Here is a 23911-nt window from a genome sequence, read left to right as displayed (position 1 = left end):
CAAGATCGCACGCAGAAGCCGGCAACAGCGGCAGCAGAAGCAGCGGCAGTAGTAGCGCGGTGGAGCAAGGGCAAGGTGGACGCAAGTGAACAGCGTCCATACAAGATGCCCGCCGTAAGCGAGTTTGCCAAATAGTAGTTAGTCTAGCTTTTTAGTTTAGTGGCACATCCTCGCGGGAAGATCGTCTTCGGTGACGTATTTTCAGCGAGAAACGAGCTACTTTCTATTATAACGACCGTTCGCGGCAAAGAAATTCATCACCCTCCCTCCCGTTTTTCTTCTCTCATAAATTCATCATCATACTCCTTCTCGGCTTCATTAACGCACATCATGGGTCTGTCTACCAGGACGTTGCTCCTGGCTTTGGTCATCGGCCTACTCGCCGTCCTTTCGTCCTCATCATCCTTCGTTGCCGATGCTCAGCCTCAGGCAGCTCAGGACCTGCAGAAAAAGGTCCAGCGCCTGCAAGCTAAGGCACAGAAGAATAAAGGCATCATCGAGCTCGACACGAACGCGTTTGAAGAAGTTATGGCCAAGCCCAGGAACTACTCCATGGCTGTTCTTTTCACTGCTATCGGCCCCGAGTTCCAATGTGTCCCTTGCCTGTAAGATTGTCTTTTTTAACATACGCGGCGCCAGATGGCTCCAGTCTCATCGGCTATACATGACCCGTCATCAGGAACAACGCTTCTCATTGACAAAACTTCTTTTCTTCGTATTCATGCTTCTAGAAACTTTGATCCCGAGTACAAACTTGTGGCCGCTGGCTGGTCCAGGCTGCCTGACAAGTCCAAGGTCTATTTCGGTGTTCTCGACTTCAAGGTCGGCCAGGCAATCTTCCAAAAGTTTGGTATGAACAGTGCTCCCTCGGTCCTTTTCTTCCCACCCTCGGACTCTATCTCTAGTCAGCCAAGCCAAGACCGCTACGACTTTTCTAAAAAGTACATCGAAGTGCACAATTTTCTTTGAGCTGTGTCTTGACAGCCATCTCTGGATTGACTTTGTACTGACGGCATCCCGTATACACCCTACCGCGCTTATTTTCTGAATAGCGGCTTCCTGGCAGAGCCATTTGCAGTTTGGTTGAACGGCAGAGCAGGAATTAATGTCAAGGTCCAGCGCCCTTTTGACTTTGCCGCGTTCGCTGTCAAGGCATTTGCTGCCCTGCTTGTGATTGCCTCTGGAATTTTGATCTACGCCAAGGCGGGCAAGGTTTCGACCAGCAAGTATCTGTGGTCTGCGATTTCCATGGTGCGGAACACAATCAATGGCCAATCTAAGCTCTTTATTCATTCTCGACCCGTTTGGCCCCATTACTGACTGATGTTCTGTACGACAATCTATGTATGTGTAGTTCACGATCTTTATCATGATCTCAGGACACATGTGGAACCAGATCCGCAACCCGCCTTACACCGTTCCCGGACGCGATGGTCGGCCTGGATTCATTGCTCAAGGATTTCAGAACCAGTTTGGACTCGAGACTCAGATCGTGGCCGTTATCTGTACGCTATTTTCTTAATCCTGATTACTTAGAGCTTGGCAGGACCTCAGTGGACGAAGTTCACGCTGTTTATGTTTGCGGGCCAGGGTGGTGCGATCAACAACGCACCATTAACATGATCTTCGCCCTTTCTCCAAATTATAATAGATGCTATTCTCACTGGAAGTGTCATCTCGCTGATCGGCATTGTCCCAAGAATCGAGAACCCGACGATGCAGAGGGTGGCTGTTTGGGTGTCGATGGGTGTGTTTGCGTTCATGTTTAGCATCCTGCTCCAGTTCTTCAAGGTCAAGAACCCGGGCTATCCTTTCACCCTGATGTTCAAATAAACCATGGGGATCGAAGCGTATTGCAAATAAAATGTTGCGATCGGTCCATGATGCATAGCTCGACGCGTTTAGAGTTTTGTGACGAATGTGCCTATTGTCGTATTCGCAGTGTCACAACGTCCATTGCTTCTCCATCCATTGCCGTTTACTATGCACTTTCATGACATGGACGCTGAGACACCTACATCCGATAAAAGTCCCTTAGAACGAGTCGCCGCCATCGCTGAGCTCTGGGCAAACATCCTTGCGTTCATGAATCCAAGGATGGTCCACCGCCTGCGCCTCGTCTCCAAACGTCTGTATATAGCATGCATCCCGTACTTTGGAATCACCTTTCCACTCAACGGCCGAACGCTCCCCGATGCAGCATCAGATCCTCAATTCCCGACAGATCTTATCGCCGGTCTCCGACTTCAAACATTCGACCAAGTATCGCCACCGCTCGCGGACGTTATTCAGAAATGCATCAATGTCAACTCCCTGGAGATTTTCGACTGCAGTCTGGACGTCAAATTCCTAGAGGACGTCATGCGACTGAGTCCCAGAAATCTGAGGCATCTCATCATCCACTCACAAGGTTTTATCACGCTGAAATCCGTGGTCAAGGTCGTACTCGAGTTCGGTGCGGCTGCACAGATGCAGTCGCTTGATCTGGATATCTGTACCACTGGGTTGGATGAGACGCTCTCGTTACCCTGGAACACCCTTCAATCGATACTCGGTGCCTGCTCATCCCTAACATCCCTCTCGCTAAGAAACGCCAAGATCATGGATGTATCTGAACCACTGGAGGGGATCGACTCGTTGCATGCCGCCACGGCAAGGTTTCCAAACATTCTTTCGGTCGAGCTAGATCAGTGCGATATCTCTGGCGTTGGACGCGTTCGATTGCTGAGGATGTTTCCGAGGTTGAAGGCTCTTATCATGATCTGTAGAGACACAGTATTTGATGTCTTCAACAGTGACGCCGATGGCGTTTTGAAGAGCGCGTTAGATATCGATGCAGGAGCGGCTGATCGAGAGCTTTGCAGGAATCTGAAGCATGTCAGCGTGCGACGCACCAACTCGCGTTCTCAGGCGGATCAACATGCCCTGTATCGGTTCTTAGGCCAACTTCCGAGGTTGGAATCGCTGGAACTGACGGGATGCAGCGTAAGCAGCCAGGATTTGTTAGAAATGGCGGAGGAGTGGACCCGTCGTAATGTACGACTGAGGCACCTATGTCTGGACCTCAATCATCGTAAAGTGAATGAAGAAGGCATGGAGAGGATACTGAGACAAGGGTGCTGTTCAAGACTTATCGGCCTTGATACAGAGTTCGGTCCGGATTTGATCCTCAGGTTCTGGGACCAAGAGACATGCAAATCGGGCCTACCGTTCTTGGAGACTCTTCAAATACTTCGCCTCAGGAGGCAGGAAGATATCGAGGACCTGGAAGAGGATGCGCTGCAAGTTTTGAACCTTACGTTGAGACAGATCCCAAGACTGGTGGATCTGACAATTGCTACTCGATTGAACGACTTTGCGGTGTTCCAAGGATTGGGCCGTGACCCAGAGGTGCCTCTTCCTGCACCTGGCTCCGCCTCCTTCCATACGAATTGGCTACAGGAGCGACCGTTACTGCAAACGCTGGCGATCGGCTGTAGCAGTGAGCTCTTTCATAGCAGGCTGAACCAGCTACCACGTCAAGTCGGAAGGCGCTTCCGCTTCCTCGAAGGTATGCACTTTGTCTCCAGATAGCGTACCTGCGTGTGCCATGCGCTTTTAAATATAAATGCTGCACTTCATATGTGCAGATCATAGCGAGAAAAAAAAATGGCCAAAGAGAAGATCGACTATAGGTGCCAATGGTTAAAGGAGGAGATCAGAGTTGTCTTTGGGATAAGCGCATAGTCGCAGCTGAAAGATGCACCTCATTTTCCCAGATGACTCCAGCCGGAGCTGTGCATGGGGGCTAGCAAGGAAAATTATTCTCTTGCCTGCGCCTTGCCATTCTCAATCAACCTTAATTGTTCGCCCGCTCATCTTGTTTCTTCGTACCTCACTATGCAGTCCTCGATGCTTTCCATGCTACCAAAGACCATGGAAAATATGAGGTACCTGATGTTGGATGCCCATGATCTCTAGATGCTCCCATACACGCAATGGTCGAGCCGGACAGGAGGGGGTGCAGTCTAAGCAAACTTGGCAGCACAGCAACTCTTTTTTGATTGGGTGCTATTGGCGCGGCGGCGGTGTTAAGGGGTTTGGAGCCGTTCTCCTTGTGGCCCGTCCCAAGTCAACGAACGCATTCATCATCCATCCACATCCACATCTGCTTTATTATCATCCTCGCCGAATCACTTCATTTCTAACCGAGTGAGGTTTAGAACATACTACCAAGTCAGACCTGTCCCCTGCTCCGTCTCGGTATCTACATATCCCTGCACATAAAAAGTCATGGTCTCATTTCGTGCGGGCGCCTCTGCCGTCTTGGCCACAGCGCTCGTTGCCCTCTCCTCTCTACCATCATTTGGAACCGCCTTCTATATCCCAGGCATTAGTCCAACAGTCTTTCACGAGGGGGACCGTGTACCCTTATATGTGAATAAGATCTTTTCAGAAAAGTCGCCTTTGCCATACGCCTATGCAGACCTGCCGTTTGTGTGTCCCCCACCGAAGGATGCAAAGAAGGCATGGCTCAACCTGGGCGAGGTCCTAAGAGGCGATCGTATCTCGACATCAGACTATGAGGTAATGCAGGAGGAGATCATCTTCCAAACGAAAGTGTGATCTGAAGACCCTAATGAGAATTGAGTAACAAGTACCGCCCCGGCGGTCTAAATTTATCGCCCACTGCTCACATACGGATTCAAATGAATAACACTGCTTTGACTAGTTGGTTGTTGGTCGAGATATCGATTGCAAGACTCTATGCACAAAGCGCGTGTCGACCGAGGACGCGGCTCTTGCAAGGGACTTCATTGCGAACGACTACAGCGTGGAATGGTCAGTGCCTTTTGGAGTTGATCAGGATCTTGTTTCAATCTCAACTGCTGTGTATATCGCTCATCTTTGTTGTGTGTCTGGTTTACACATCGTAGGATCGTGGACAACTTGCCTGGGGCAACGCGATATAATCTAGGAGATGGCCGGGCTATCAAGCAGTGGCGGTATAGAGCAGGTTTTCCTTTAGGCAAGGTCAAGTGGGTAAGAACTGCCTCATTAAATGTCCCTGTAAACGGCCTACCGGGTCCCTCACTCTAACATCATCATTTCCTCTCTTTTTCCGCAACAGTCGAAAAGTAACATTCACAATCATGTTACGATCCGCATCCTCTATCAGAGTCAACCAGGCCCATCCGGCGGAAAGCTGATTGTTGGCTTTGAGGTATCTCCATACTCGTAAGTGCTCGCCTAAATGATCAGCTAATCGACATGCAACATTTAGCTTTCCGGTTGACTAAAGCCACCATTTTGACATCAAATTAGAATCGATCAAGGGGACAATGACTCTTGCCCTAAGGATCCTCTCAAAGTTGGAGCTTTCCAGACAGTCTCGGATAAGGAAGTGGATATTCAGTACACATACTCTGTACAATGGATCGAGGACAAAGAAGTGACCTGGAACAACCGCTGGAACCTGTACCTTATCAACACCGATATTCAGATCCATTGGTATTCGATCGTCAATTCGATCGTCATCATGGTGTTCCTGGCAGGACTGGTTGCCCTCATCATGATGAGGTCGCTGAGGAAGGACATTGCAATCTACAACGAGGAGGAGATGAAAGATGATCAGGATGATGGTTCGGGTTGGAAGCTAGTTCATGGTGATGTATTCAGAACGCCGAAATACTCTTCCTTACTCTGCGCTATCCTTGGATCAGGAGTGCAGGTCCTTGTCATGGCCTTCACTACCATCAGTAAGCTGAAGGAATATTACATATCGAACTGCTTACAGCAATCAAGGCAGTGTTAGTTAACAATTTCCTTAAATGCTTGTTATAGTCTTTGCCCTCCTAGGAATTTTGAACCCATCTTACAGAGGCGGATTTGTGTCATTCGGATTGTTTCTCTTTGTGTTCGCTGGGTAAGGACATACCAATCCCTACCTTGTGCTCCCTATATGCTCTTGTTTAACGACGTTCGATAATGCTAACAGTTATTTATTTTCTTGTTCATAAATATTGGGACGTAGTGCATTTGCAGGATACTATTCAGCTCGTCTCTATAAGGTCTTCCGTGGAACGTCCTGGACCAAAAATGCCATCGTGACAGCGACATTGGTGCCTGGTTTTTTGATGACCCTCGTCTTCATGCTCAACTTGTTTGTCTGGTCCAAAAACTCGTCGAATGCCATCCCATTTGGAACGTTCTTTGCTCTGGCGGTGATGTGGTTCGGCATCTCACTCCCTCTCTCTCTCATTGGAGCCTTCTTCGGACAACGCAAGGCAGTTATCGAGCACCCTGGACGGACTAACCAGATCCCACGCCAGATTCCCGAGCCCGTGCGATTCGTGCGCCCTCGATACTCGTAAGTGCTCTTGCAGAATACAGCACTTTTTTGGTGAACATAAACCACGCATGTGTAGTACGTGATCTTAATATGGGTTGTCATGTTCATTGATATTTACTCCAATAGGATCGTAATGGGTGCTATTTTGCCTTTTGCCGTGATCTTCATCGAGCTTTTCTACATTCTTAAGTCAATCTGGGAAGGCCAGTACTACTACATGTTCGGATTTCTGAGCCTGGTCTTTGTGATTCTGCTGATCACTTGTGTTGAGGTCTCTGTCGTCATCACCTATATCCAGCTTTGCGAAGAGGTAAATGTTCATTTTAAAACGAATGCCGTCTTTAAAGCGAAAGCGAAGCGGTACGCGTATCTCCTTCCGGTTTCCTGCTGCAGTCTGTAGAGGGATCTTAATACTTAGCCACCTGTTAACTCTTATTTTGTCCTTTCATTTAGGACTACAATTGGTGGTGGCGGAGTTTTTTTGTGCCATCATTCTCGGCAGTCTATATCTTTTTGTACAGCATGGTCTTCTTTATGAAGCAGCTCTCGATTGACCACTTTGTACCAGGACTGATTTATTTCACCAACAGTCTAATGATCTGCATCATCTATGCACTCTTGACGGGTACGACTGGCTTCATCAGCGCGTACTGGTTTGTCCGAAGAATCTACTCCGCTGTCAAAATCGATTAGCATATTACGGGCAAGGAGCGAGAGGTTGAAAGAATAGGCTATGGTCGAGGCCGCGTACGGTGCTGTACTCTTCTGGGGAAATAAGATATTGCTTTTAATTGTTATCATCCGAATATACATTGTCAAAGCGCTATGACAAAGGCCAAAGTTTTCTATGAGGCTGGGCACGAGAGCCTTCGGATCATAACAAAGGACCATAAGAAATTCAGCGGATAGCAGGATAGACTATATGACTATATGAGTAGGGAAAGGTATTAAAGAAACCTCTAATTGACATATCATATCAGTCAACAAAGTTAATGGTGCCATTTGATTGGCCGGGCCACCGCGTCGACTACGATGGTCCGGTTTCCGGTGGGGTATTTTCTATTTTTTGTGAGCACTGACTACTCTTCATATCGGGATCCACATGGTGTTGGTAGAAGAGGCTAGCATCCCTAGTGGCACATCTATTTTTTCATTGTGGATGTGATATGACCATAAGGCGCACTTTCACAGCTATCAACCATTGCTTTCCTGACCATGCCGTCGGCGCCTCTATCGCTTCCACTTCGTTTTCCTTTATCCACACCTTTGTCGTCGATGGCTTCAAATTCATCTTTTTCACTTCTAACGACTCATATAGCTCCTCCTGTAGAAACAATGGGGACCTTCCTCATATCGTCCTTCCCTACCTCTTCCTCGAAAAGTCCCTCGCCCTCACCTTATCCCTCGCCAAATCCCTCGCTCTCTCCATCCACACCTCCGACCTTGTCACCGCTGCAATCTCCATCTTCATCGCCTTTGCCATATTCGACGTTGTCACTATGCACCTTGACAATATCATTGTCCTCTACTGCTTTATCACTGTCCCTGACTCAGTCAACAGACACATCCTTCGCAGCATCAAGACCCACCTCCTCGTTACCATGTCCATTGTCATCCACCCTAACCTATACAGCCACAGCTACGCCAATATTATTGCAGACAGTCTCGGACTATAACACCTCATGGATCACCGCCATCGCGGGGCTTGTCGGCTCTTTGAGTATAGTCGTATTGGTGATTGTCCTTGCGTACTGCAGAAGACAGCAACGCAGAGCGCAAAAGGCTCGCCAGGACAGCAGTGGGCGGACACAGGGTATTCTTCCTGGTGGACATGAACCGTGCTGTGGCTATAGTGAGAATAGGTCAAGTTCCTACAGCTCAGTTTCTCTGGCGCCTATAGCCATAAGTTGGATAGAGAGCGGAAGAAAGCTGGATCGGAAGGACGTGGTGTTAAAGTGCGGGCACAGGTTGGCGGCCATTGAGATTCAGGGTATACCTATTGATGGAGTCAAGTCGAAGTATTACGATAGTAACAATATCCCCGGACCGCTGGTTGTAGCTGACAGAATTCATGACGGAAACGAGCGTCGCCACCGAGCGCATCCAAGAGACAGCGGCATGGGACAAAATCAAAAACAATACCAACCGTTCAAGAAACAATTGTTTGGAATCCACGCGCGACCTTCGTTTGTTGCCAAGCCATGGCAGCTAGCATACGCACTAGGGGGCAAGACAGCAACTGTCGGGATTCTTGATTCGACAACAAAGGCCATAGACAATACCAAGGCTGCAGTTCCTGTCAGAGGAGAAAAGGGTGTCCCCCCTGATCCGTTTCTGCCGTCATCTGCGCATCCGGAGCATAGCAAGCTCGAACTGTCCTGTCTCTGGCATCATCCTCTCTTGCCATCGCGCGCGCTACATCCCTCGTGTTCTTCTCATAATAGCGATCAAGGGGCGGAAACGAGCGAAAAGTGTACCCGATCAAGACGCGCAGTTTCCACGCAACCAGGGCGTAAAATGAGGCACCGCCAGTCTGCAGATCTATATCAAGAGCAACACTGTCGCAGGGACCTCTACTCAGCCGAGCAGTCGGGTCATTGGCTGAAGCAGCATCGGTCAGGACTGAGAGACGAATTACACTATTTCCCTCAATATGGAATCGTGCAACGGGATCATCAACGTAGCCGAGATCACCATCGCCACCAGCGTAAAGAGGAACGCAGGCGAGAAGGACAATTACGGGCAAAGGAGGCTTGCTTCGTTTCTATTGTAACGGACGAGGGTCCACTTGACCCCGCAACGATCGAGAGTGGCACACTGCCAGTGCTGAGCCCAGGCCCGAGCCCATGTTTGATTATGGGTTCTTCCCAACGCACATCAATAATCTAGAATACAAATGGCCAAATAACGACCATGAGCATTAAGAATAAAAAAGCTTTTTGAACCATTATATGAGGCCATATTGTCAGGAACAGAACACTCCGAATACTTTGAAGGTAGAGCATCGATCATGAATACATCTTTTACAGTTAATGCATGCTATATTGTACAATTCTATGGCGAACAGGGTTCTAAAAAATGCAGATAAGATTGAAACGTTGATTAAATCACTAGCGCCTTCGTTGGTCCTGACTCCGTTTTGACAAATCCTGGTCCAGCTCTCGGAAGCGCCGATTTCCGACATAGAATCCCTTTTCTTGAGGATGCTCGCCCTTCCACTTGATCGCGGTATTGCGAATACTCTTCTGGTACCGCGCCTGACGCTTGTCCTGATAGTCAGGTAATATCGAGTCCTCAGTCTCCGACTCGCCCTGCAGGGGCTTTCCTTCGGCTGAAGACCGAGAAGACGACGATGAGACGCTGTCGGGCTTGCCATGACAAAGCCGCAGTAGGATCTTACGCGCGGCTTCATCCTCGAGCTCCCATGTCTTGGTATAGACGACCGGGAAATCCTTCAGCTTTGGGTAAATAGGGAGAATTGCTTCGTCTTGGATGGGATCTAGGAACGACAGCGATGAAGTCAGCTCGCTTTCGTCGTTTGATGTGGTGGTTGGTGATATAGTAGATGCTGACGATAGTGCAATCAGTCCCTCCGACGATTTGGATGTCGCTGCGGCTGCGGCTGCGGCTGCTATTTCGGAACGCAGGCGGGTATTGGTGGGCGTCGCCGCGATGGAGAGTTCTTCCAATAGAGCGATCGATTCGTCCAGGTGATTTGTTCTGTAGATAGCAAGAGAGAAAAAGAAACTTTGGTTAGCGGGGATCGGAACGAATATGACTCAGGAACATAATAACAACATTTAGGCAGTGGTCGATACTGCGATGAAGAAGAAATAGCATAGTGGCTGTATACCTGGCTAGTAGATTGACCATGCGGCGGTAGCATTGATAGTCGGCTTGCCGTGTCTTCTTTTCGGTCAACTTGCCCGTGCTCTTGCGCCAGTCTCGCCAGTCTTTGAACACCTCCGCGCCAAGGTCGACATTCTTCCAGTAATAGCAGCCCTCCAGCATGGTTGCATAGGTCCAGCTGTCACGCTTGCGCATAAAATGGCCAAAATATTTCCTGTAGATCACGATCGATTTGTCTATATCTTGATGACGCACATGCATGGCGAGATAGGCGTTCAAGAGTCGAGTTCGGATAGGTGATTGAAACGAAAGTCGTGGTAGAGAAAGATCTGTGGCACTGTCGTTGGTGGTAGCGACGTCAGAACTAGAATAATCCTCTCCCTGCTCAAATCCTTGCATTAGAGGTTTGGCTTCGGTTTCCAGGAAAGGGAAGCGTTCGGCAGATCGCGAGACGAACCATGAAAAGACCGACTCCCCTTCAGCCAGTGCCTCTCGCTCGTCCTTCGGGGGCCGCTCGGGGAGCAAAAAATATAGGGGGCGAATGGAAATCTCAGCTGGAGCGGTCTGGATGACAGAGGACGTTGTTGTACCGAGCTGGATCTGTCCATGTTCCAGATTTCTCAGACGGTACTTGCGGTTCCGAAGATGCACTTCTGTGTCTTTCCACTCTGTAATACACCACAAAAAATTGGTGACAGTGATGCCGTCCAATGCCAAGACGCCTTCGCTATCTAGCTGCACCACCTTCTGGAAGACTCTACGAGCCGTCAAAAGATCTTGTCGCTTTGAGCACGCAAATAGCAGAGTGTTGTACGTCAGAATATCGGGCTCGAATCCATACACGTCCTGCATTTCCTTAAGAAGCGCAAACGCCGTCGCAAAGTACTCTGGTCGCATCGCGCAGGCATGAATGAGGCTGTTGAAGGTGGCGTCTGTGGGCTGCAGGTGTCTACTGGGATAGGTCCTGAAGATATCGAGAGCCCTCTCGACCTGGTCCGTCTTTGCGCAGGCATGAATCATAAGACTGTAGGTGCTTTCCACGGGTGTCGCTCCACTGCGCTGCATCTGGTCAAAAACTTTCCAGCCAAGATCATACTCCCCTGCTCGTAAACATCCTTTGACTAAATTGGTGAACACGTCAACATCCGGACTGTGGTGCTTCTTGAGGGCTTCAAAAACCTTGAATGCGCCCGTAATATCTCGTCTTCGGACATGGATCTTCATAAGCGAGTTGTATGCCGGTATGGCTGGGACAAGACCGCCTATTTAAGAGGATAAAGGAGGAGAGATGATTTAGCCGACTGATCTCTCTGGCTCCAGAGTGACGAAAATATCCCAACCATCCTGGGCGTAACTTACTTTTCAGGATGAGCTCAATGGTGTCTTGCGCTTTCTTCAATTCACCTGAATTGGCGTACGCCTCCATAAGGTAACTGAACGATTCCATGTTGGGCTGGACTCCGACGTCCTCCATCATCTGCATGACCTGCTCAGCATTGTTGGAGTTTCTTTCAAGGGCATTTACGTAGATCAGTTGGTTCCACTTGTCGATACCCACTTTTCCAACTCGCTCCAAAGCTAAAGCGTTGGCATCCTTGTCAGCTGTCGCTATGGTGCCTGATGAATCTTCTTTGGCCTCCTTTTCCGATTCCTGGCCATCCTTAGCTCCAGATGTCGCAGCAAGCAGCTCCTTTGTCGATGATAGACCGCTCTGCAACTGCCTGATCGCATCATCTTTTGCGCCACGGGTATCCAGGAAAGTGAGCTTTAGATCCTGAAGAAAGGTCTCGGGTAGAAACGAATGTGCATTGGGATTGCCAGAGATCTGCTTCGGAGCTGATGTAGTTGCGACAGGGGATGTCAGGTTCTTGTAGATAGCTTTTGCCGCCTCTGAGCGTTGCTCGGATTCCCGAATAGACTCTTCATACGTCCGCTTTGCCGCTAGTTTCCGCTCTTGTTCAATAATCGTCTTTTCCAGTTGCCGAATCTCGTGTTCCAGTTCTGAGGTCTCGATCTGGATCCTGGTCTTTACCCTATACGCAGGATTGTAATTAAAGCAGGGCGGTTGATTGTATCAGCATCTTCACTGCGGAAGAAAAACAAAGATGAGCGGCAATGATATCGAAGGTAACGCCATGACATGTCTTACTTGCGAGAGTAGGATCGAAGAGTGCTTTGGCAGGGTGTGCCTGGCTTCCACTGTTGGACAAGCCTGGGATTTGAGACAAGAGCGACGTTTGACAGGAACGACCTCCTGTTTATTGCAGCCATTAGATGAGCCATTTAGTGTCTCCGAGTGGTGCGGAAAGAGACCCTGGACGTGAGCGGAGGGATAAGGATGGTTGACGGGTCAAGTAAGGTCGTTGTCGCTTCAGGACTTTGCCGTCGGTCCCTCTTCCTCTTTCCAAGACAGAAAGAAAACAAAGCAGACAGTCACTCTGCGTGGCTTTGGGGTCTCGTTTTTTTTTTTTTTTTTTGGTGGCAACAAGATTTTTTTCAGGAACCACTCATGAGCAGACATTCCTGTTTCAGAGTCAGTGATGTGCTCAGCATTAAAAAAAATAAACAGCCGTGCGCCTCGGTATCGCCGTAGGCTCTTCATTTCCCGCCTCGTCATGCCCTATTGAAAATCCCCGTAAATTTATTTCGCCGAGCACTATTATAGACCGCTATGTGCAATCTACTGAGTTTCAGCCTTGCCCCTGGTACCACCACGCGCGTTTCACCGCGCTTGTATGGTTCCCTCGAGGACTGTGCCTAAAGCCACACGCATGCACACGCTCGCTCATCCATTCACTCGTATCCACACACACGCACTAGCAAACAAAACACACATACGCTCTGTGCGACATACATCACCATGATAGGATCGAGCTCGTATAAAAGGTGGCCCATCTCCCGCCCCTGCCCTGCCCTCCTTTCTCGGCCGCCATCCATCTTCGAGCCCACTCACCTCTCCACAACATCCTCAAGGAACGTCTGCTGTAACGAACCCCGCAACTACACCACACCATGCCTTCGCCATCGTCACATATGCTGCGGGACCCGCCAAGGGTCAATATCCCTCGTCTCATCTACATCTTCCAGATCTTCCTCGGCCTGCTGGCTCTCGTCACCTGTATACTCCACATCGCCTCCACAACCATGGCCACCAGCAGAGATATGCCGCTTCCGTTCCACCTCTCCTCAGACCCAGCAAAAGACAGCCGCCTCGAGCGCATCATGCCACCGGCGGTCATCTTTATCATGTACTTCATCACCTGTATCCCCATCCACCAACCATCCACCACCAGTCCGGGCTTCAAGGGCGTTCTCCAAACCATTTGTGTCTACCTGAGATTTGCTCAGGTCCACTTCAGGACAAGCTCCTATGTCCGGCCGATCATCATGCTCTATCTTGCACTGCACACTGGCTTCAAGAGCTTTATTATCATCCAAGAGGTCAACATTTACCGCCTGCTTGGAAAACTCATTAATATCCTCACTACATTCCTTCCCAAGGCTGTCTGTGCCTCAGCGGATGGTCTCTGCAGCCTCTACAAGGGCGCAGCATGGGCGGGATGTGTGTTGGCAGTGTTGGTGATCACGGACCTTGTCGTATCAAGCAAGAATAAGCAGCTGTTGATCGAGCACGAAGAGCAGAAGGACAAGCGCGGACCAAGCTCCCCACCGACTTATGAGCTGTAGTTACTAAGCAAGCAGCAATACTTGTGTAATAGTGTAATAGTATGAAAATAAAAGAATAATGCACACCATGTGTAAGCCTACAAGGCTCTGAGGGAAAGCATCTAGACCGCAGTTCCTCCTCCAATCCTCCATCCATGTAGTCCATTGGCCATCTCCGGTTGTCTCCATCCACTCGAGGGGTTCCTTGCAAGTCGTATGCTGAGGCCCCCCGAGAGATGATCGAGAATGCTGGATGCCTTTACTTTGTCCTGTCAGGACAGGATCCCATTATCTTCAGTACCATGCTCAGGCCCACCTAGGCTCTGTCGTTCTTGTCAGGAGGACGTAATCAATTGGGTAGGATTCGATTGTTTGATGTGCCTTTGCAGCAAATAAGGGCGCCATGGGGGGGGGGGAAGAGAATGCGGGTCCCCCCAGCGGTGGTGGACACGTGCATCCGCGGAGGAACAGCCACAGGGAAGGAAGAATGAAAGAAAAGAAAGAAAAGAAAGAAAAGAAAGAAACACTGTTTTGGCGGCAAGAGGGACGCCCGTTGGCAGGGAAATGCAAAATGCAAAATGCCGATCGAGGTCAGAGTGAGACCAGCGGCGGCAGTCGAGCAGAAGAGACAGAAGAGACAGAAGAGACAGAAGAGGCAGAAGAGGCAGAAAAATGTCTCAGGCAGAGAGACTTCTGCGAGAGACTTCTGCGAGAGACAGCACTCCCCCCCCCGTGCCAGACAGCCGCCTTGTCCGCCGCCCTTTTAACCAGACCCAGCAGGCGCCTCTGCTCACGCCTCGTTTCCCTGCCCGCCAGTCTCTCCGGGTGCACGACAGCAGTCTTCCTCGTCCACACCGCCCTCCGGATCTGCCTCCACCGAACCACGACTCCTTTCATTCAGACCGCCATTCGGCCCATCCCGGCCCATCCCTGCCCATCCCTGCCCATCCCTGCAACCAAGTGCCCTCATCCGTAAGCCTTTGCTGTCCGTTCACGTAACCTACGGCGGTCGTGCTCTAAAAATGAGCCCAGCAATTTCACAGGGTTCTCAGGGACTGCAGTACCCTCCAAGTCTGAGCTGATGACATGATCGACACCTCGCCTCGAATTCATTGGGGGCACTGAGCTTTGGCTAGCCCTGGACGACTCTGCAGATCAACTGTCGTATCCAGGGGAGGGGGGGAGGAGGAGGGGAGAGAGAGAGAGAGAGAGAGAGAGAGGAGGGTATGAAAACCATGAAGATATTCGCTGGACCTTTGCAGATGCACAAGGGGAGGATTTCATCATTGAAAAGAAGGAAAAACAACGACATAACCGTGCAATCGATCGTGGGCAAGGATGGATGCATGGATAGCTGCCGCATGTGAAGTCCAACACAACGACCTGCCTCTACGTGTGTTCGATCTTTCAATCGCCCGCGAAAAGAAGGAGTGCACTAACATGAGCTGATTGCTGCTGTTCCTTGCTTCTTTGGGACTAGGCTGCGTGGGACAGCTGGACTCTTTCATTTTACCGCGCCCGATCTAAAGCCCAGAATCATTCGGCTGCTCTCCGTGTCATCGTTACTCTGTCGTCAGAACAGCTAACGAGGCACTTATCAACACCCCAACAATAACAACAAAAGCATCAACAACCAGGAGCTTTGGTCTGGACAGCAACGGCATCCTCCAAAACCCACGTACGATTGCACTTGGATAAACAATGAGCACACTGTGCGCGCATACATACATCTTCCATACATTTCTTCATATCTCTCTATCGTCCTTCCCATATCGTTTTATTGAACGGGTGTTCGAATACTAATTCGCCCTTGTACCTGCTTCAAACTTATATAGAGCGTATCGACCTTACTCAGAAGACAATCGCCCACGACATATTCATTTCACAACAGTTAAGCGTCTCATCAAGCACTGTTGTGTGCAATGCATCTCAACGCCCTGTCCTGAATTTTCTCGAGTCCAAAGACATTTCATTGACCAACACAAACGCCATACCCTATATCGAGAATCCTCTGAGGGTCGTTGCTAAAGCATGGGCGACAAAGATGTCTTGGCTCGCCAACAGGACGATTTGATATTAGAGCACCGCTCGAGTGTTGGCCGTCGCTCCTCATCTTCGGCCATGTCTCCGCAGGCCATGATATCACCGTCGCTTACCTGGTCACCAACACAGGAGCAGTTTCACGGCACACACTACCAGCACCAGCACCAGCACCAGCAATTGAGTCTGGATCAGAAACAGAAACAGAAACAGAAGCGGAATTCGCTAGTACAGATGCATATCCAGCCCATTTACGCACAGAGACAGCAACCGGTCCATTTCCAACAGCCTCAGCCACGACAGCCGGAGAGCATATACTCATCACTAGATCAGCATTTCCCTCTATCGTACCAAGGATACGACGCCAAAGGAATGCCTTCAGCTGCATCTGATACCACTATGGTGGGACAAGCGCCTGGCATTCCACAAAACGAACCCGCCCTTCTACGATCCAGCAGCATGCATGTCTCTCATTCAGCACCACCAGGACAGCTACGACACTACCAGTCATATCCCCGACCGCAGCATTCAAGATATCCGGAGCACAACTACCACGAACAACAGCGACAATATGAACAATATGAACAGTATGAACAGCAATCCCGTTATTACCGTGAAGTAAATGCAAGTGCACAGCATCCTAACACGCAGGAATATCAACACCAGCAGCAGCAAGGCTACTATGGCCCTCCCTATCAGCACTCGACTTATCACAGCGCATACGCCTCTGTCTCACAGAGTCCTCGATCACAGCAACTGCAACCTCAGCGGTCCTTGAACTTGGGATCTATGCATCAGAATCGATTTGCGATCCCCCGCGACCAGCTACCTACGGCTCCCTCCCCATCTGTCTTCTCTGCCACGCAGCCTGCGCCCATCTTCCCGGAGCCATCAGCAACTACGCAGTTGCCCACGGCAAATCCCGATGCGCCCACTCTCAGCTTGCCCAAGCCCTCGGAGTCTTTGTTTGCAACAGAACCTGCTACTTTTATCACCGAGGAACAGGTATCCCAACATCCCAATCGTGCCAGCACATACTCCACATTTCCACTAGGATCGCCTGTAATGTCAGAAAAAGTCGCGCGACCTATGTCTGCTCTTCAAGGATCGACTACCCAGTTTGTTATGTCGCCCATCAGGAGCGGTCATCACAGCGCCAGTACCGCGCCTCTCTGCAATCTCGCAAAGTCAGGATCTGATCTTCATTGGAGCGCGGCTAGCAATTCTCTTATTGCGCAGACTAAGGCCAGAGCGGCCCAGGCCCATTCTTATTCGCGTCAAATCACGCTCTCAGCAATTCCGGCGAATGAAGAGGTGCCACCAATGCCTGGAAAGATGGCCTCCAAATCTGGCAAGGTCCGCATCCAGCTTATCTTCGACAGACCGTTCTTCAATGCTGGTGGTGAGCTGTCTGGCAGACTTGAAATTCAATGCTCATCATCCCGCTCAGTCATGTTGGCAGATATGGTCATCGAGCTTTTGGGATATGAAGGTGAGAAGATGCAGCTACAATGGCAAGCGTGCTGCTCCAGCTTTATATATTGGAGATCGCTAATGTGTTTTACCTCGATCTATGTTCCTTTTGCGAATAGCATTGACCAAGGATCATCTCGCGCCTAAAGTGTTTCATAAGACAGTCCTTCGTTTGCAGGATATGCACCATCCTTCTCAGGCGGTACAAGAAAATATCGACGCAGGTGGGTAAAAGGAACTACTGCTTATATATTATTCAAAACACCATTCATGCCGTTGTAAATTCTGATCGATTGCTCTGTACGGTCGAACATTAGACGCCGAGGGATACTGGATGGCGAGGAAGGGTCGCACAATCTTCCCTTTTCGCCTAAATATTCAGGACACCCTTCCCAATTCATATGACTCGAAGTTGGGCCAAGTTAGATATGTTGCTTCAGCGTAAGCGAGTTGATGCCTGGAAAGCAAAAGCAATGTCTAGTAAAACCTATGAGATGGCCTAACAGTTCTTGGTATAACTGTACACCATAGCATTGCGTTAACGAAGACTCATCATCACAAAGAGACTGTGAACCACACGCGTGAAGTCTTCATCTACGAAACATGGACAACGGATGATATCACGCAGGCGCGCAGGAAGTCGGTCAAGGCCGACACGAGCAAGAGGCTGTTCATGGGAGGGGAGGGCAGCTTGGAAATGTATGCCGAATTGACAAGGACCATGGTCAGCTCCGGAGGGATTGTATATGTCAACGTTGGTGTAAAGAACCTCACCAAGAAAAAGGTACTATCCTGGAAACCATTCACGATGGCATGGCACGGCACATATTGTTAATATCGAGTATGCGGTTGTCTCGCACTATATTAATACACACGTTTTCTATAAACTGTTGCAGATCATGGGCATCAAGCTCTCACTCTGGAGACATATAGCCGTCTCCAACAAGCGATCAAGCATTAGCAATCAGTCGTCAATGATGGGAGTCCGTGATCAGGACAGCGTCAAAAACTACAGCGAGATCATCTACAAAGGTGAAGACTACGCCTTTGGCAATGATGATTCCCGAGTCGTTGTTCTCCCAGTTTATATCCCCTCGGGTGTTTATTCCCTGCGTAACACCACACATCTTCACGTTCAGTTCTTCGTGCAAGTGAGTCTTATGGCATCCATGAGTAAGGCTCTAACGGTCGAGCTTCCGATCTATATCACCCATGCCTCATCGTGGTCTGACCCTCCACCAAGGATACCCAAAGATTTCGCCTTCCCCATGCATGAAGACGAGCCAGTCAAAAAGAACAAAACGGGAGTGTTCTCCAAAAAGAAGACCAGCGCTACTCCCTCACAGTCGGTAGGACCTAGTGCCAGCACAAAAATATCGCCTACATTCAGCGCTTCCAGCAGCAGTGTTGCCACTTCCACCTCGACTTACTCTGGTAAACCAACAACGGAAGGGCCACCATCGGCCACCAGTGCATCCCGCCCGATTACACGACGTTCGCCACTTAAAGACCCAGACTCGCCCACGAGCGTGTTAGACTTTTCGCAGGCTGGCAACCTGTTCGTCGTCAATCCTGATACAAACAGCACCCTCGCTGCTTCGGATATAGCGTCTACGGCGAAACTACACCCAGTGAATTACTCTGCACTTTTACCATCCGCTCCTCCATCTGTGTCGACTTCTCCGCTAGACAGGTCGCCAACGCCTTTAATGTTAAGTGAACATGCCTCATTTAGTAGTTCAGGAACCGATAAACCCGAAGCTGCGTCGCAAACTCGACACGGATCAGTACAGGCACCCACTGTCCAGGATGCCAACGAAGAGCAAGACTTTGACATGACCCGTTCGGTTGGCACATCACAGCCAAATTCTATCAGGGCGGAGGCAAGCAAATCGAAGCCTGGAAAGTTGGGTCTCCGCAAGACACTAGCCAGGCTTTCGATCGCCATTCCTAGCCATACCTCCAACGCTACTCCCGTCAACAAGATTAGTGTCAGTCCTCGCATGTTGCCGACGACTCCTCGGTCAGGCAAGAGCGTTACAATGGACAGTCCTGAAGAAGCGGCCTCCCCTGCTGGTTCAATGAGCTCTGGCGGTGCTCGATCCTTATCACGCCAGTCTAGCGGATCAAGTCTGGAGTCTTTTAAGCACGTCTTTGACAGCAAGTCTCGAAAGTCGAGCATTGGATCCACTAGAGTTATGACGGTATCTCCAGGACCCATGTCACCTAACCTTGGCATGCTGAAGATGACCCGATGTGCATCTTCCAACCCTGGATCACCAGTCTTATCAGCCACAAACTCGACCCCGTCCTCAGCGCCAGCCTCAAGAATACCCTCTCGCGCATCCTCGCCGACATCCCAGTCTGGCACCTCTAGCATAGAGGCACAAGGGAAGCGGGTTTTTCGGGAGTGTCGCCACGAAACTGACCAACTAAACATGACACCTTCCGTTCCGGACGCCCTGTTCCACTACGATACTCCAGCTGTGGAGGGAATTGGACCTGAGGGATGCGTTAAACCTAGTGGCAGCCGCAATCGGTCGTCCACTTCAAGTCCATCTCGCAATCAAGTTACCATAGCTCTGTCTTCCCCTGCCACAGTCAACTCGTTCGTCAAGCCTTGGGAGAACCAGTCTAATATTTCAAGCTCTACCATCAACTCTTTCACCCTCGACTCGCACGAAGATGTGCAGACTGCCAAGGCTATCCGTGACGAGTACTATCTCGATCAGGACGCTCGCTCTCGGAATGTTTCAACGGAGGCATCATTATCTACACAGGAGTCTCAGTCTCAAAAGCAGGTTGCCTATGGATCGTGGGGTCAGTCTCGGGAGTCCAGTGTTTCACAAGACGGGTCTATGCAGCATGCATGGGGCTCCAGTCAGTACGAAAATCATGATGATGCACATCTCGTCACATGTGCTCACACTACAGCTCTGATGGCAAGCGTGGTCGCGAGTTCAGAGAGCTATGCTTCACAAAAAGAACATCCTGTGCAGAACCGGGACTTGGCTTCAGCTCAGTCGTCAGAGCTGGAGTCAGGGTCGTCTTCAATCCAATTTCCTCAGGACCAGCAAGGCGCCGACTCCAAGATTCTTGTTCCGGAGGGTCCAAGAATATCGCAAATTCAGTACGGACGGCAGCCCTGCCCTGCATCACCCATGACTCGGGCTGTCCTGTCTCGCAATGCAAGCATAGAAGACGCCAGGATGTATTCCGGCCCAGAGTTCCCTTTAGTGTCCCAAATAGGTTCGCCGTATCTTGATTCAGAGTCGCGGATGCATGAACAAGCATTGGTGCAGCCAGATGAGCCTTGCTCCCCAGAGGTTTACTTGACTCCTGAGATCTTTTGTACACCTACACTTCCTCACATCGAGCCCACCCATGTGGATCCTGTGTGTGACCACCGATCTTCGAGCTGCGTTACGGGACCACGACCAATGACACCACTTTCCAGTTCAACCTCTTTTCAATCAGATCAGCTTAGGCTGGCCCCTGGCAACACTGATGTGGGCAAGCAACTTGATGGAATACCCGGCAGATCAACCCCGATTGGGCAATCGTATAATCCGCAGCGTTCAGAAGCATGCGACTCCATAAAGGCGGCGCAAGTGCACCAGGATAATCTACAGAATGCTATCCTGCATAGCACTCGATCCAACTCTCGTCAGACCTCCGCAGAGCAATGGTGCTCCGAAGCAATTACCATGCAACAGGAGTCTCAGCAACAGGAGTCTCAGCAACAGGAAACCCCAAATATATATCATGTTGATCAGCGTTATCCATGCCAGTTGGAAGATGAACGGATACGCTCGGGTGGGTACGAAGAGGTGGTGACTTATGCTGTTCCCGATATGGCGCCTCTGCCCAGCCGAACTTTTCAGCCTAGTTCTTCTCATGTTTCGGTTCACCAGAGCGAGAAAGATCGGATTTCCTACCAGCATCGCACGCAACACCGACAAGCTGCCAATCTACCACCGAGTACTGTGTCCCCAATGCCAATAACGGACGCGAACTCTTCTGGAATCAAGTACAATGAAACTGGCATTCAGGGTGCGCAACTGGAGAATGGCTTCGATAGCAGCACTTCAGGGCTGTCCTCCAGCTCATCACCTGCTATCCACAATAGACCATGAGCTGCCAGTTGCCTCCATTTCCAGCCTTTGAGATGGGTCTATCTCACTCAGTGGTAGTCGGCGAGCAGGTATCACCTCTGGCCATGCGCGTGCTTTCACCGATGGCACCGATTACAGGGGACGCAGACATGAGAGCCCGCCATCGCTCGGCAACACAGTAAGCACAGTAGTCCTGCTGTGCAGGACACGCATCTCAGGATTGGCGAGAGAGGGCAGGGCAGAGATGGGTTGATTTCCATGCGCGTGAATCGTCGAGGCATCCAAGAAACCGTTCATATATTACGTTTCGCATATACTGCGTTTTGCATTGTTTTCTCATTCGCCTTTCGATGTAGTAGCTTATATTGTATATTATCGAGTTATTGAAGAAAAAATATTAATAATAATAGACGCGCCATGTTATTCGTATCCTCAGGCTCCGTCCAACTAAGTTTTAAGGCAATTTTCTGTAATAAGGTACAGCTTTTTTTCCATCCCCACCGTGTCTACGCTGCCGCTCTACACGGCGCTTGGCGTTGTTGTTGCTGTGGGCGCGTCAGCTCTGAAGGTCACTCCTGGCGCTCTATGAGACGGAGGGCGGTGCGAACCATATTGTGCCCAACGTTAAGGCCTCGATCCTTCTCCTGGCTGCATTGTTGGCACTAGATGACCCGGACATTGACCTTTCCTAAGGTACCGTATTGGTAGCACGTTATAGAGATCCTTCATCCATCAGCACGGACTATGAGCATGTTATGGGCCACCACCTAGCTGCACTGTAATAACGATATGTCGTTACTATTATTATTTTTTATTTTTTTATTTATTTTTTACCTTTTTTGCGCGTATTACCCTCTTCTTCTGAACTGCTGGTGCAGAACAGGGTCCTTGTTTTCGTCCTCCAGAACAACCTTAATATCCTCCTCTAGCTTCTGCTTCGTTGTGTTCGGCACGGAAACTCCACTCGGCTCCTTCTTCTTTGTCTATTTTGTACTCTTCCGAGCACTAGCAACTCATCCTTGAAGAAATTTGACAGGCCCACGCACTCAGTATATCAGTATAATCTCTCGTTTTGCTGGACATTCGCCACATGCTTATTGTAATTATTGGTCCTAGAATGTGAAGAAAGCATGGCTGTAGAGTTTAGGTGCACCGGTGGGGGGTCGACAAGGAATGTATATTTGTGTGTAGTCCAGCCTTTGGAGAAAGAAGAGGCTAAAGAACAAGTCTCCCGGGTGTTTCGGCAGTTGATCCAGTACCTGTGCCTTATTCCCTCCCAATACATTGACGACCATATCCTGCTTGACGTGGTCGCGATCAGCAAACATGGTCTGTATAAGCATATACTCGGTTATGGTAAAACGCATGCCCTTGAAGTTGCTCTCTGACACTAACGCCATTTGCTCGAAGGCTGGGAGATAGGAGTTCAGGAGCCTGAACAGGCTTTCAAGTCGATGGACCGGATAATGCATGCACCTGCACCGTTCGCCTACTCTGGGTTACTTTGTCATACCTTCTCTACTATCTCGGTGATGTTGCGCAGGAAATACATCTGCTGCTGGTCGGCATAAACCAAAGCAACCTGATCCATAAAAGTCGGCATGCCTGACCGGATGCTGTTGCTTATTGGAATGGTCTGATGCGCGTTGAAAAAGGATACGCCTGTAATTCCTTGTTATTTTCCTCACACAGGCATTGGTTGCAGTATCGGCTCGCAGTCTTCTTAATACTGTGTTTGCTTGAGCATGGATGGTCATGATGTTGCTGCAAATCGCATGTGTGAGCTGATCTTTGGACTCGTAGAAATCGGCCGAGGGATGATGGTCATCAGTGTAGATCATTATTTTCCTGTCCTTCCAGTTTTTTAATGGTATTCGTGCAATGTCATGGCCGATCTGATCTTTCCTCGGGCCTGTCGATTGCATGCGCAAGGTCGGGTGACGCTTTGAGAGCATTTGCGCGCATCATACAATGACTATCCATATCCGTGCTACTGCGAGGTTCTCGCAACCCCCACGTTGGTGTGTATCGCAGCGGGTCTGCTGTGTACTGGACAACGTAGCACAAACGTTCTTTACGGCTTTATCCTCCCTCCCTCCCTCCCTTCCTCCAACCCATTCCGCTAGATCCGCATATACTGCCTTCCGCTCTTTTGCCTTTATTCCAGTGAACGCCGTCTACCATATTCTTACCCTGGCTCCAAATTATCAACAGTCGCCGATCGTCAATAACAGCAACAGCCATCAATTCAACTCAAGAACACCCAACAGCTGCACCATTATTCCGACTCACATCGCCACTACGAGGTATTTCCCGTTCACGCCCTTTTGTTCTTAGGCTTGCCCTCCTTATTCCCTATCGAGGTCTCTGACGTGGGAAATTTGTCGTTTGCATTTGTAATGGGAATGCTTCAATATTCCGATAGGAAACTACGCGT

General features: G+C 49.8%; 7 protein-coding genes across 7 annotated transcripts; 6 read left to right on the top strand and 1 right to left on the bottom strand.

Moving 5' to 3' along the window:
• Window positions 1-330: 330 nt before the first annotated feature.
• Window positions 331-1833, top strand: BC939DRAFT_397441 (uncharacterized protein; the record flags this gene model as incomplete). Its single annotated transcript, XM_051552355.1, has 5 exons — window positions 331-605; window positions 732-941; window positions 1053-1251; window positions 1355-1505; window positions 1652-1833. The coding sequence occupies 5 exons, from the start codon at window positions 331-333 to the stop codon at window positions 1831-1833; spliced, it is 1017 nt and encodes a 338-aa protein (XP_051412040.1).
• A 110-nt stretch (window positions 1834-1943) lies between these two features.
• BC939DRAFT_167948 (uncharacterized protein) lies at window positions 1944-3788 on the top strand. The gene has a single exon (XM_051550338.1). It carries the CDS (start codon window positions 1984-1986, stop codon window positions 3571-3573), a length of 1590 nt encoding a protein of 529 aa, XP_051412039.1. The 5' UTR covers window positions 1944-1983; the 3' UTR covers window positions 3574-3788.
• A 289-nt stretch (window positions 3789-4077) lies between these two features.
• On the top strand, window positions 4078-7305 carry BC939DRAFT_452268 (uncharacterized protein). The gene is made up of 9 exons (XM_051555784.1): window positions 4078-4566; window positions 4712-4821; window positions 4917-5022; window positions 5111-5217; window positions 5305-5738; window positions 5824-5905; window positions 6014-6349; window positions 6458-6641; window positions 6785-7305. Exons 1-9 carry the CDS (start codon window positions 4273-4275, stop codon window positions 7022-7024), a joined length of 1893 nt encoding a protein of 630 aa, XP_051412038.1. The 5' UTR covers window positions 4078-4272; the 3' UTR covers window positions 7025-7305.
• Window positions 7306-7485: 180 nt separating this feature from the next.
• BC939DRAFT_529138 (uncharacterized protein) lies at window positions 7486-9220 on the top strand (the record flags this gene model as incomplete). The annotated part of the gene is made up of 1 exon (XM_051561494.1): window positions 7486-9220. Exon 1 carries the CDS (start codon window positions 7547-7549, stop codon window positions 9218-9220), a length of 1674 nt encoding a protein of 557 aa, XP_051412037.1. The 5' UTR covers window positions 7486-7546.
• Window positions 9221-9340: 120 nt separating this feature from the next.
• BC939DRAFT_167884 (uncharacterized protein) lies at window positions 9341-12572 on the bottom strand. Its single transcript, XM_051550337.1, has 4 exons — window positions 12330-12572; window positions 11540-12213; window positions 10185-11442; window positions 9341-10051 (listed from the first exon to the last, which is right to left on the bottom strand). The coding sequence occupies exons 1-4, from the start codon at window positions 12461-12463 to the stop codon at window positions 9442-9444; spliced, it is 2676 nt and encodes an 891-aa protein (XP_051412036.1). The 5' UTR covers window positions 12464-12572; the 3' UTR covers window positions 9341-9441.
• A 620-nt stretch (window positions 12573-13192) lies between these two features.
• On the top strand, window positions 13193-13867 carry BC939DRAFT_477371 (uncharacterized protein; the record flags this gene model as incomplete). Its single annotated transcript, XM_051558669.1, has 1 exon — window positions 13193-13867. One exon carries the CDS (start codon window positions 13193-13195, stop codon window positions 13865-13867), a length of 675 nt encoding a protein of 224 aa, XP_051412035.1.
• A 2010-nt stretch (window positions 13868-15877) lies between these two features.
• Window positions 15878-21495, top strand: BC939DRAFT_477370 (uncharacterized protein; the record flags this gene model as incomplete). Its single annotated transcript, XM_051558668.1, has 5 exons — window positions 15878-17378; window positions 17479-17583; window positions 17677-17800; window positions 17891-18143; window positions 18256-21495. The coding sequence occupies 5 exons, from the start codon at window positions 15878-15880 to the stop codon at window positions 21493-21495; spliced, it is 5223 nt and encodes a 1740-aa protein (XP_051412034.1).
• Window positions 21496-23911: the final 2416 nt, after the last annotated feature.

Source organism: Gamsiella multidivaricata, assembly GCF_025024155.1.
Source record: "Gamsiella multidivaricata strain RSA 2152 chromosome Unknown BC939scaffold_34, whole genome shotgun sequence".
Taxonomy (NCBI): Eukaryota; Fungi; Mortierellomycota; class Mortierellomycetes; order Mortierellales; family Mortierellaceae; genus Gamsiella; species Gamsiella multidivaricata.
The sequence above is the reverse complement of the archived record's forward strand: the minus strand, read 5'-3'. Positions and strand labels throughout refer to the sequence as shown.

Bases quoted from the DNA above. Each gene is read 5' to 3' on its own strand.
- BC939DRAFT_167884 (XM_051550337.1), bottom strand. From the start codon at position 12,463: ATGGCTCATCTAATGGCTGCAATAAACAGGAGGTCGTTCCTGTCAAAC. The intron at 11,443-11,539 runs GTAAGTTACGCC...CCTCTTAAATAG, and splicing joins CATTGAGCTCATCCTGAAAA to GCGGTCTTGTCCCAGCCATA. The intron at 10,052-10,184 runs GTATACAGCCAC...TGCTATCTACAG, and splicing joins ATGGTCAATCTACTAGCCAG to AACAAATCACCTGGACGAAT.
- BC939DRAFT_452268 (XM_051555784.1), top strand. From the start codon at position 4,273: ATGGTCTCATTTCGTGCGGGCGCCTCTGCCGTCTTGGCCACAGCGCTC. The intron at 4,567-4,711 runs GTAATGCAGGAG...TGCTTTGACTAG, and splicing joins TCTCGACATCAGACTATGAG to TTGGTTGTTGGTCGAGATAT. The intron at 5,218-5,304 runs GTAAGTGCTCGC...ACATCAAATTAG, and splicing joins TTTGAGGTATCTCCATACTC to AATCGATCAAGGGGACAATG.
- BC939DRAFT_167948 (XM_051550338.1), top strand. From the start codon at position 1,984: ATGCACTTTCATGACATGGACGCTGAGACACCTACATCCGATAAAAGT.